Raw genomic sequence first — 12,568 nt, 5'->3', positions numbered from 1 at the left:
AAGGGAAAAACAACTGAGGAGAGTTGGAAGTATTTCAAAGGGACGTTGTTAAGGGCCCAAAAGCAAACAATTCTGCTGTGTAGGAAAGATAGAAAATATGGCAAAAGACCAGCTTGGCTTAACAAGGAGATCTTGCATGATCTCAAAATAAAAAAGGAGTCTCATAAAAATGGAAACTAGGACAAATAACAAAGGATGAATATAGGCAAGCAACACGGGAATGCAGGGGCAAGATTAGAAAGGCAAAGGCACAAAATGAGATCAAACTAGCTACAGGCATAAAGGGAAACAAGAAGACCTTTTATAAATACATTAAAAGCAAGAGGAAGACCAAGGACAGGGTAGGCCCACTGGTCAGTGAAGAGGGAGAAACAGTAACAGGAAACTTGGAAATGGCGGAGATGCTCAATGACTTCTTTGTTTCGGTCTTCACCGAGAAGTCTGGAGGTGTGCCTAACGTAATGAATACAAGCAGAGAGAGGGTAAGTTTAGAAGATAGGATACACAAAGAACAAGTTAAAAATCACTTAGGAAAGTTAGATGTCAGCAAGTCACCAGGTCCTGATGAAATGCATCCCAGGATACTCAAGGAGCTGATAGAGGAGGTATCTGAGCCTTTAGCTATGATTTTTGAAAAACCATGGCAGACAGGGGAGATTCCAGAAGACTGGAAAAGGGCAAATATTGTGCCCATCTATAAAAAGGGGAATAAGAACAACCCAGGAAACTACAGACCGGTCAGTTAACGTCTGTCCCAGGGAAGATAATGGAGCAGGTAATTAAGGAAATCATATGCAAACACTTGGAAGGTAATAAAGTGATAGGGAATAGCCAGCATGGGTTTGTGAAGAACAAGTCATGCCAAACTAATCTGATAGCTTTCTTTGATAGGATAACGAGCCTTGTGGATAAGGGAGAAGCGGTGGATGTCATATACCTAGACTTTAGTAAGGCATTTGATACGGTCTCGCATGATATTCTTATTGATAAACTAGGCAAATATAACTTAGATAGGGCCACGATAAGGTGGGTGCATAATTGGCTGGATAACCGTAGTCAGAGAGTTGTTGTTAACGGTGCTAAATCCTGCTGGAAAGGGATAACAAGTGGAGTTCCCCAAGGGTCTGTTTTGGGACCCGTACTGTTCAATATCTTCATCAATGATGTAGATATTGGGATAGAGAGTACACTTATTAAGTTTGCAGATGATACCAAACTGGGTGGGGTTGCGACTTCTTTGGAGGATAGGGATATAATTCAAAATGACCTTAGCAAGTTAGAAAAATGGTCAGCGGTAAACAGGATGAAGTTTAATAAAGAGAAATGCAAAGTGCTCCACTTAGGAAGGAACAATCAGTTCCATACATACAAGATGGGAAGCGACTGTCTAGGAAGGAGCATGGCGGAAAGGAATCTAGGGGTCATAGTGGACCACAAGTTGAATACGAGTCAACAGCGTGATGCTGTTGGAAAAAAAGCAAAGATGATTCTAGGTTGTATCAACAGATGTGTTGTAAGCAAAACTCGTGAAGTCATTCTGCCGCTCTACTCTGCACTAGTTAGGCCTCAGCTGGAGTACTGTGTCCAGTTCTGGGCGCCACTTTTCAAGAAAGATGTGGAGAAATTGGAAAGGGTACAGAGAAGAGCGACAAGAATGATTAAAGGTTTAGAGAACATGACCTATGAAGCCAGGCTTCATGAACTGGGCTTGTTTAGTTTGGAAAAAAGAAGATTAAGGGGGGACATGATAGCGGTTTTCAAATATCTAAAAGGGTGTCACAAGGAGGAAGGAGAAAATTTGTTCCTCTTGGTTTCTGAGGACAGGACAAGGAGTAATGGGCTTAAAGTGCAGCAGGGGAGGTTTAGATTGGACATTAGGAAAAAATTCCTAACTGTCAGGGTGGTCAAATATTGGAATAAATTGCCAAGGGTGGTGGTGGAATCTTCCTCTCTGAAGATATTTAAGAACAGGTTAGATAGACATCTGTCAGGGATGGTGTAGACGGAGCTTGGTCCTGCCTTGAGGGCGGGGGGCTGGACTCGACCTCTCGAGGTCCCTTCCAGTCCTATTATTCTATGAGACCTTTTTTTTTTTTTTTTTTTTGGGTCAAACCAAGTCTGTTTCTTTTCTAGTACTTGAGAAGTAAATGGGTCAGGGGAAGTGGTTTAAGTGGCTTTGGGAAATGGCAAAAATGGGGTACACACCTTCCTTTGGAGTCTATGTCTAGTCTTTGCCAGTACATTTCACAACCTAGGGGTTCCTACTGAAGCCACTATCGCCCCTCAAGTGGCAACTTTTGAACATGGTGTCTATTTCGATGTAGTTAGCCTGCGAAACGGTAGCAGTTCCTTTGTGATGCTGACTTAGCCACAACAATTCACATCTTTATAACATCCAGAGTGGATGGTTGTAAAAACAAATTGAAGCCTATGCTTACAAAATACCTAGAAACTTCAGCTAGCACACAATACAATGAAGCAAAGTCCTCTAAACCAGTACTTCATACATGAATTGAAACGTGTTGGCAATGATCTACACAGTGTAAACTGTGTGAAATCAAAGAGAACTCACTCCCCTTCCTGCTTCTGCTTTTCCACACATGGCAGAGAATTCTCAGTGATGGAGCCACGCTTTGGAACCTGCTCCCTCCTGTAGTTTGCCAGTGCCAAACTTAACCAAGCTTTAGGCCACAAGTATAAGACTTATCTTATAAACTTAAAAGTTTTTGGGCAGAATTTAGTAAGAGAACTGGGGATCAGCATTGGGATTTTGAAAGAAACCTAAGAGAATCATACAACTTCTGATGAAAGTCAACAGGAGCTAATCACCTAGCTCTCTTAAGCTTCTTTCAAAGTCACAGCCTAGTTTCCTTCAAAAAAATGGAGCAGACAGTTGCTTCACTGGCCATGAAGCTAAAATGCTAGCATTTGGCTATTTTATAATTTATTATTTTCATAAATGTAAAGTACTCAATGATGTGTGCCAATATACATTTCCAAATAAACAAAATTCCAAAATAGGAATGTAGACTATACCCATTAAAAAAAAATCAGTGTCAAATTTGAATATCCATCTGTCAAAACCTTGGGAAACCTAAAATATAGGCCCTTCTGGTTTCCTTGCCAGTCAGACTGACCAAGTATAGTGGGGTTATAATGGGATCTGATTTAACAAGGACACTGTATTTTTCAGTCTTTGACTGAACTGCACTGATTCAAAGACATTTTGGAACACGTCAGAATAGCTCAAATTTTTTGCAAAAAAGGCAGACTTCTGAGATAAGCCACTTCACCACTCCTCCGATCACAAAAATTTCAGTATTCAAGAGGAAGAACAAAATTGAGAAAAATCCATGAATGCCTTCACCTTCCCATGAAGATAAATTATGTCCTACATTTCTTCTGGTGACAGCAATCCTCACCAGGCTCAAGAGAGACATTGTAACCTCATGGTCAAATATTAAACACAGCCAAATCTCATTTCCACTTGTGTGGAAGATGATGGTGCTCAATCTCACCAAATCACATGGCTCCTCACAATTGACTATAAAAATCAGGACACCTTCTTCATCTCATCTCTGGATCCTTGCCTCTAATCAAGGTGGATCATTCTGGCATTTTAAGTAGGATATTTCAACTCCTTCTAGCTGTTCAGAAAGAACATACTACGGGAATCCATGAACACAATTTGTTCTGAATATATCCAAGTGAACTCCTTTGCTTGCTCTACGTTAAAACTCTATTACTTTTTTTCATTTGTCATGCACTTGGTTGCAGACGGCATCTCTAACAGTTCATTTAGAAGCTATTTCACAGCCTCTCATGAATCTGCAGAACATAAAACTTATCTCTGTGCATCCCGAAGTGCCCAGATTTTGGACATGCATATTGCAGTGGGACTCTTGAGTTGGAGGAAGTGATGAGGAAAGTCACTTACCTTTAAATTCTTGTTTTTATAAGATAGGTAAGGTCAACAGATTCCATCATTTCCTTAGAGATAGATACTAATTAGATTGCTCTGTTTTGTACTTTCAGAACTTTGTATTATGATGCATACCAGACTGGTCATTTATTGTACATAAATATTTAGAAAAGGAAATAAATTTCCTCAGACAGGGTGGTTTAGTAACTGTTGAATCACAGAATCATAGAGCTGGAAGAGATGTCAGGAGGTCATCAAGTCCAGCCCCCTGCCCAAAGCAGGACCAATCCCAACTAAATCAATCCAGCCAGGGCTTTGTCAAGCTGGGACATAAAAACCTCTAGGCTTGGAGATTCCACCACCTCCCTAGGTAACCCATTCCAGTGCTTCACCACCCTTCTAGTGAAATAGTTTTTCCTAATATCCAACCTAGACCTCTCCCACTGTAACTTGAGACCATTGCTCCTTGTTCTGCCATCCGTCACTACCATGAACAGCTTCTCCCCATCCTCTTTGGAACCTCCCTTCAGGAAGTTGAAAGCTGCTATCAAAGCCTCCCTCACTCTTCTCTTCTGCAGACTAAACAAACCCAAATCCCTAAGTCTCTCCTTTAGGACATGCGCTCCAGCCTCCTAATCATTTTGGTTGCCCTCCGCTGGACCCTCTCCAACGTGTCTACATCCTTTTTGTAGTGGGGGGCCCAGAACTGGACACGATACTCCAGATGTGGCCTCACAAGAGCCAAATAAAATGGAATAATCACTTCTCTAGATCTGCTGGCAATGCTCGTCCTAATGCAACCTAATATGCCATTAGCCTTCTTGGCTACAAGGGCACACTGTTGACTCATATCCAGCTTCTCATCCACTGTAATCCCCAGGTCCTTTTCTGCAGTACTGCTACTTAGCCATTCGGTCACCAGCCTTTAACAATGCTTGGATTCTTCTGTCCCAAGTGCAGGACTCTACAATTGTTCTTGTTGAACCTCATCAGATTTCTTTTGGCCCAATCGTCTAATCTGTCTAGGCTGACATTCAAAGTATCAGAAGGTATGAGTTACAGGCAAATACTATAGTTTTTTTCCACCTTTGCTCCTATACCCTTATACAATATGATTGCACATGTGCCGAAAGTGTCCGTCCCCTATGTACACTGGACAAACATCTCAGACACTTCGCCAAAGGATCAATGCCCAAAAACAGATATCAGACAGGATCACAAAGAAAAAACAGTTTCTTGCCATTTCAACCAGAAAGGACATTGTCTCAATGACTTGATTACCTGCATCCTGCTTCAAAGACCTTTTAAGACTTCACTTCAAAGAGAATCCTCTGAACTGTCATTCATGCTTAAATTCGACAGTTTACACTCAAAATTGAATAAAGACGCTAATTATCTTACCCATTAGCTTCCCCAATTATCACCTCTAATATCATTAGCTCACAGACATTTACCTCCCCCCCTTCCCCTCCCTCCATCCCTCTTCTGGTCTGAAATTTGATTTGTCCTTTTCATATGTGTTCATTTTTTTTAATTGTATCCTTTGGTATATATGGTTGTGACAATTTTCTTCCACTATTTGATCTGAGGAAGTGGGTCTGGCCCACGAAAGCTCATCACCTATTAAACCATCTTGTCAGTCTTTAAAGTGCTACACAGTCCTGTTTTTGTCTTTCAGTGTTGTGAGTGTAACAGACTATTTCTTAGAATTGATCTATATGACTATCTACTGATTTTTATTATATTACATGCATGGCAATTTTTTATGTGGGATGTTTACTAGGATAGTGAAGAAACTCTTAAAGAACTGTCAACAGCACCTGTACCACACTCCTAATGGCTATTCAAGATAAACATTCAACAACTCAGCCATGAGTGACCATAACATCTCATACTCTAATCTTTTAAAAATCGTTATAGTGATCCATGAAGAAAAACAAGGAAAGATTCTGAAATAATTTAGATGCTCCTTAGCGCCAGCGTGGGAATCATAGTCACATGACTTTCAACAGTCAACACTGTTTCAAAACTAAGAGCTGAAAATGCCTGCTCCAAAAGAAAGATCCATGGGCTGCCACATTCCCAGAACTATCTTGAGAGAATTCCAGTGGAAAGTAAATCTCTTGCTTTGACCTTTCCTCCCTCTGTCAATTTATTTAAATGGTACAACTCCACATGAAGAAAATAATAAGGACTTGATTTAATTTTACTGTATATACTACCAATGTGATTCATGTATCTTCATTTGGGATCACCATATCTGTTGATACCAAAGACGTTTCCTTCAAAATCAAAAAGTGACTTGATAATCATAAAATAAAACTTTCAATAATGTTTAAATATTAGCTGTGTATGCATTACAGAAACTGAACAGAACCTTTCCGAGTTGTGATTATAGAAAAAGTGTATAAAACCAAAGAAGCATAATATTCAATATGAAAATATTACAATCAAATACTGAATTTGTTTTTTAAATTATAAATAAATTACAATACCTTTAAAATGGCAAATTGAATAATAAAGTAGGAGCTGTTGTAAGATGTGTTTCAGGGATTAAGATGTATTGTTTTGAGACTGGATTAAGTATGTAATGTTATTACCAGTTTCTCATAAATATTTATCTGAATACCCCACTGCTTCTTGTTTCAACTACTGTATAATATATGAGATTTCCTGGTGTGTTTTACTGTCTAATATTACCAAAGCAGAATAAACCAGGACCCTACATCATTTTGAAGCGCTAAGGCATGCATTAAAGTTTTTGCAATTTAAATGCAGATTTCCTGTAAAAAATAAGAAACTTTTGGGAGTTATACACTTAATATACTGCATACCTGAAAAACTCAAAGTTGAGACAAGCTTTTGGCAAAAAGAATTTGTCATCCTGCTTGAACCATAGTTTGCTCATGGCAGTGTCCTGTATCAAGGGAAAAAAAGTTCCATTTTATATTCTGCTATTTTACAAACTGCATTTTAGCATTTCCACTCTCAGTTTAAATTTTTTCCTTAACTGCTTCTATACATAACTGGTATACACAACCACCTCACTATGGCTCCTTTATACCACATAAAAGGGCTAGAGAGGCATAAAGGAGCCGTAAATACTCCATTTCCAGATGAGGGAAAATTCCCCTGGAACAGGAACTATGGAAGATAACCAAAACGCTACCATATGAGAACTCTTGAAAGTTTAATGTAGAGATGTACAGGGCTGAATCACGCAAAACTGAATCATGCAGAACTGTGAAGATTATGGATAGTGTGTGGTTAACACATCAGCCCAAGGATGCTTTTGTAACTCACTCCAAAGAGAAGTAGAGGATTATAACACAAAGATGACTTAAAGTCACCAGAGCAGTCCTGCTTCCTTCACCACCAGCACTGGAGCTGCAGACAGTCTCACCCCTATGTTTCAGGCTAAGTTTATTATTTCTTAATCAACTGTCTTTAAATAAAATTAACACATATTACATTACGTTATAACAATACTGAAACCAAAAATCTCCATTTAAAAACAGGAAAAAATAGTGATTAAAAAAGACAGTCCTCTAAAGTTTTATTTTAAAATATTCCCAGTAGAGGAAAAAAAATCCAAAGGGAATGCAAACAAACTGACAAAAACAGAGAATCTTCATATTTTAACCCTAGCTATCATTTCTCTCCCCACCATTTTAAAAAAAAATTTCCATATGGTAAAAGAGGTAACGCTGTTATGACAGGCTGATTTTCTGGGAACGGAGCATTCTTTAAACATCAGTAGTCACTGCTCATAGGTTTGGAATGCCAGAAGAAGTCCAAAAAAAGAGATGGATTAGTGAGCAGAGAGCAAGTGGGGCCATTAAAGATAAAGAATAAATATATTTTTGCATGGCTTTTTAAATTTATAACATAGAAAATCTCCTTCGCTGCCACCACCACAAATGCTGTATGTATATACAATTTAATACAAAAAGACATTTACTTTTCAACACATTTTTAACATATAAAAATTAAGTCTTATCTCTCACTTCTCATACATGACCTCCCACTTGCACTGTAATGCTGAATTTTTAACATAACTCATTTTTAAGGCAATGGAAATTCTCATCCTAGTAATAGCTGTGTTACTATACAAAATTCACTATAAATTCTCTGCTGGTAGGAACATAATAGCAAAATGGCCATGACTGTATCCATTGTGCCAGTTCAAGGAAGTTTTAGAAGATTTTGCTTAAAAACAAAAACACAAAAAACCCCACAAGACGAATTAAAAAGCAAATGAAGTTTCAAACACTGAGACTAACTATAGGTTGTACCAAATGGTTCTTTCCTTTGGTATATTGTGGCCTCTCAAGTTTCTGTAAAATTTAAATTTTAATTTAAAAAAGGTTTCTAACCTTTGTTCTTTTGAAGATAGGCCTCTGAAAACAAAACAATATTGTTCACTGAACCTGATGTCTGTCCCTATTCTATGACTCCAATTAAGGAAAGCACTTAAGTGCAAACTTAAATGACGCCTGTTCAAGACAGCACATATTTATGTGCTTAAATCCCAATGAGTTGGAACTTAAACACATATTTGAGTGCTGTTCTGAACAGATATGTTTTCTTCACTGGAAATTCAAATTAGTTTGAATTTCCAATGACATTAACGTATATTACAATATCTTACTCGTCGTCATCATCAACAACCATGGGCTCAACGCCTGTTGGCAAAATATCTTACTGCTGATCATTTATATAAAAATATTAATTTATTGTATTATTCACTGAGGTTGCGCATCACAGAAATTAGAGACTGAAGAGATCTATTAGATTTAGTGTCCTGCCAGCATATATGCTTTCAATATCTCTGGAAAACTAAGGGTGTGGGAGAGACCATAGAGCAGTGGCTCTGAACCTTTCCTGACTACTGTACCCCAGGAGTCTGATTTATCTTGCATATCCACAAGTTATATCTCACTTAAAAACGATTTGCTTACAAAATCAGACAAAAAAATACAAGTCTCACAGCATATTATTACAGAAAAATTGCTTACTTGATATTTACATTTATATTTTGTATAAATATAAATCAAGTGAAATACAGATATTTTATTTACATTTCAGTATAGTATGAGCAGTAAAAATTAGTCATTGTATGAAGTTTTAGTTTGTACAGCCTTTGCTAGTGCTTTTTATGTAGCCTGTTGTAAAACTAGGTAAATATCTAGATGAATTGATGTACCTCATAGGAAGACCTGTATGTACCCCCTGGGATACACATATCTCTGGCTGAGCTGTAGAGAACTCTCAGGTGAGCCAAATAGGTCATATCCATTCTGTGATTCAGAAGCAACAGGATTGAGTTGCAGTAGGTCCATCCTACATATATGTCTACAAAGCTCATCACTCTTGAGAGAGTAAAACTACTTCTTGACTCTGAAAACCTGAGGAATGATTTTAAGGTATATTGAAGGCTTTGTTGTCCAGTACTCTGTTAACCAGAAAATGTTAACCGGCATTGCCCCCAGCAACAATACTGTCACATCTTCAGGTGCACAGGCCTGGCTTGGTTTACCATGTTTGGCTTAAATTTTTATTTCAGAAGTACTAATCATCTTTAACTTAAAATAGAAATGTGAGACCAACTGCCTCACACTACAAATCTACCAATATTAAAAACTTGAGTTTTACTATTATTGTTCATTGGTTCTTCCTAGGTTGATGGGACCCTCAGATAACTGGAATTTTTAGATAACCGGAATGCCCTAATCCCCGAGTGTGCTGGATAACACAGGTTTTACTGTACTCAAAAATATGGAACATTGCTGAAAATGATAGGGGGTATTTGCTCACTTCTACCAAAAAGGTAGGTAAGTGGTTAGGTGTCTTTGCTTGCAAATGCAAGCTCTTTTCATGTGCAGCTTCAACAGAATGACCTTTCCTACTTTTTGACTTACCAACAAATGCTCAAAAAAAAAAATCTAGTGGCAGTCACTCTTCTAATCAAGAAGTTTCAATATTATTTTTGTCCATAGTTCACACACGTCCAAAAGGATCAAGAAAGGGGTCAAGCTACTGGCAGACCCATTTTCAGCAGAATCTGAAGAAAGAGTCCACAGCTCAGCTAGAAATGGCCGATTTAGTACTTTTTTGTTGCCAGTTAAAAGGTTATTAAGAAAACAGTTAAACTTTTGTACTTATGTATAAAATGTATCAGACAGATTAATCTATATTAATTGACAGCTTTCATCCAGGAATAAAGGCTAATCTTCCAGCAGGCTAGCTGGTTGACAGAACTTCCAATTGTTGTAAGCAATATAGATCTTTACCTTGATAAGAGCAGGGTACTGTGGTGCATCCTTTTCTAGTGGCAAAATTTCAAAGTTAGTAGGAATAAACTCATTCTTCATTGGAAGCTTGAATTTCCCATTTAGGTCAGCATTTTCCCATTTCTGGATAAACAACAGCATGGTTATTAGTAGGGTTGCCAGATTTCAACAAAAATACTGGACATACTTGACATTACCTCAATCTACATTAAATCGTATTTAGAAAATACAGGACAGTTATATTTTCTCAATTTGTTTCCTGAACAGAAAGCTCACCTGGCAACCCTAGTTATTAGTTAAATTTCTGACAAGTAGATGAGTATGTACTTAAATCCTGTAGCTCTGTAACAGAAATTGTAATTTTGTTTTAGTATCCTGTATGTACGCACGCATGCACTAGTGAGAAGATGGAAGATCACAATTAGAATGTCTTCCCCTGTTAGAATGTCCTAACTGGGGAAGAAAGTAGGAGAAGGCCAGCCATAAGAGATAATCTTCTGCGAGAGAGAAATGGGAAAGTAAAAGATAATTAGAAAAAATATACTGGTGTTGGTAGGTGGAATCTTTCTACCATTTCAGGTGGGTATGGGTGTGTAAATTCTTCCAGCTTCGGTTCTACTTGTTTAATTAGGTATGTTGCATATGGCGAGGCGTTTCTATACTCTTTCTGTTCAATCCAGACTAGGATGGATGGTCTGAGAAAGTGTGAGCAGGCCTTTCAAACATACTGCAAGACCAACTCATTTTAAAGTGGACTGATAATTTTATTTCAGGAGGGCTGTTTCTCACTTCCCTTGTTTTTCTTATGGTTTGGTTTTCAGAAATCCACCAAATTTTGCACACTATATTCAAAACAAAACATATTTTGAATCAGCCTCAGAACTTATAATTTCTATTATAAATTCCTTTATAATTATATAATTCCAGGACAATTATAATTCATAAAAGTTACTTTTGGCTTACATATGATTATATCATTTTAAAAATTCACCCCTTTTTGGAAAAACAAAATTATTTAATGTTGGATCATGCATTTTTAGAGAAGAAAGAAAATTAGTTTATAACCAAGACAGAAATCCTTAATTTTTAAATGAGGATCTAATATTCATTGCTGCTGTACAGACCCTTACAACTGCATTAGCAATGAATTATAAGTGCAAATTCTCCTTTTCACAAATGGGTAATGAAATCTACACACAAAAATTTTATTTCAGAAATGGAAATCTACTAATTGTTTTAACATGCCTTGATGACTTCATCAGAAATTGCTTCTTGCTTGTACTGTGTTCCATACCACTCTTCTGTTCGATCCGTTTTTCCTTCGAAAGATTTAGAAACTATTGCAACCCTAAAAACAGATAAATAAAAACACTTAGGTAAAGTACTCTACCAACAGATATACAGAATAACTAAGAGATCACGTCATTCACCACTGAAACACAGTAATCCCCAGCATGGAACTAGAAGCAATTTAAGATGCACAGTGCCTACTACTGATGAATACCACCTTCAAATGAAACTTTAAGGACTATTTAGGCCAACCATATGCATGTATCCAAATGTAACTAGTACACTGAAGTTAAATACACAATCATAAGCCCTCGATCATATACTTCAATTTGTGCTTGTTTAGCCACAATCATTTTACTGTTCATAATACATAAAGCTCTAGAGCAGAGTTGGGGAACCTCAGGCCCGGGGGCCACATGCGGCCTCTGGCTTACCTGGATTCTGCCACCAAGGTTCATGGCTCCCCCAACTTTGGGAGCCTGTGCTGGTGCTCCCGCCCTCCTGCTGCCCAAATGTGGGAGTGGAACACACAAACTCTACTAGACTGGCCCCCCCAAGGCACTGGTGGTGATGCAGAGGGAGGGGGAGAAGAGGAGGGGGGAGACAGGGAAAGTCTCAATCAAGGGCCATGTCAGCGAGGATTTACTGATTTTTCTGTGTGTCAGTGACCCCGGACCTGAAAAAGGTTCCCCACTTCTGTTCTAGAGATTGGGGTTATGTGCAAGCTTGCATATAATTTCTAATTTATTGGGTTTTTCCATCTTGTTTTATTATTTGTAGAGCAATTTTAAAACAATGATCCTAAGAAATCCTATATAAAATCTGCAATAGGACTCATTAATTGTTTGATCTCTGATGTAGGTGCTAAGAAAAATATAGTAAAGTAGTGACTACACAAAGATAGGATTTTCAATATACAAATTTTATCTATGACCTAGTTTGTAAGACACAGATTTAGGTCCCATTCCTGCATAATGAACTCTGTTTGCAAACTTCCACATGAATTGCTGTTTATTGGTTAGCAATGGATCTCTTTACTGTGATTGACTATCTACAGAGATTA

The 12,568-nt window shown here is 37.9% G+C and overlaps 1 protein-coding gene across 9 annotated transcripts in view; it reads right to left on the bottom strand.

Annotated features, from left to right (window-relative positions):
- The window catches only part of IDE (insulin degrading enzyme), a 139,896-nt gene that overhangs the window by 43,139 nt on the left and 84,189 nt on the right, over nt 1-12,568 (bottom strand). For all 9 annotated transcript variants that reach the window (XM_075935171.1, XM_075935172.1, XM_075935177.1 and 6 more), the window contains 3 exons: nt 11,461-11,563; nt 10,216-10,338; nt 6,757-6,839 (listed from right to left, as the gene is read on the bottom strand). In XM_075935171.1, the coding sequence (XP_075791286.1) occupies nt 6,757-6,839; nt 10,216-10,338; nt 11,461-11,563 (309 nt within the window). The remainder of the gene's footprint in view (nt 1-6,756; nt 6,840-10,215; nt 10,339-11,460; nt 11,564-12,568) is intronic.

The sequence above is a fragment of the Pelodiscus sinensis genome, chromosome 8 (genome assembly GCF_049634645.1).
Source record: "Pelodiscus sinensis isolate JC-2024 chromosome 8, ASM4963464v1, whole genome shotgun sequence".
Lineage (NCBI taxonomy): Eukaryota > Metazoa > Chordata > Testudines > Trionychidae > Pelodiscus > Pelodiscus sinensis.
Note: the sequence above shows the minus strand (reverse complement) of the source record. Positions and strands in the feature narration are given on the sequence as shown.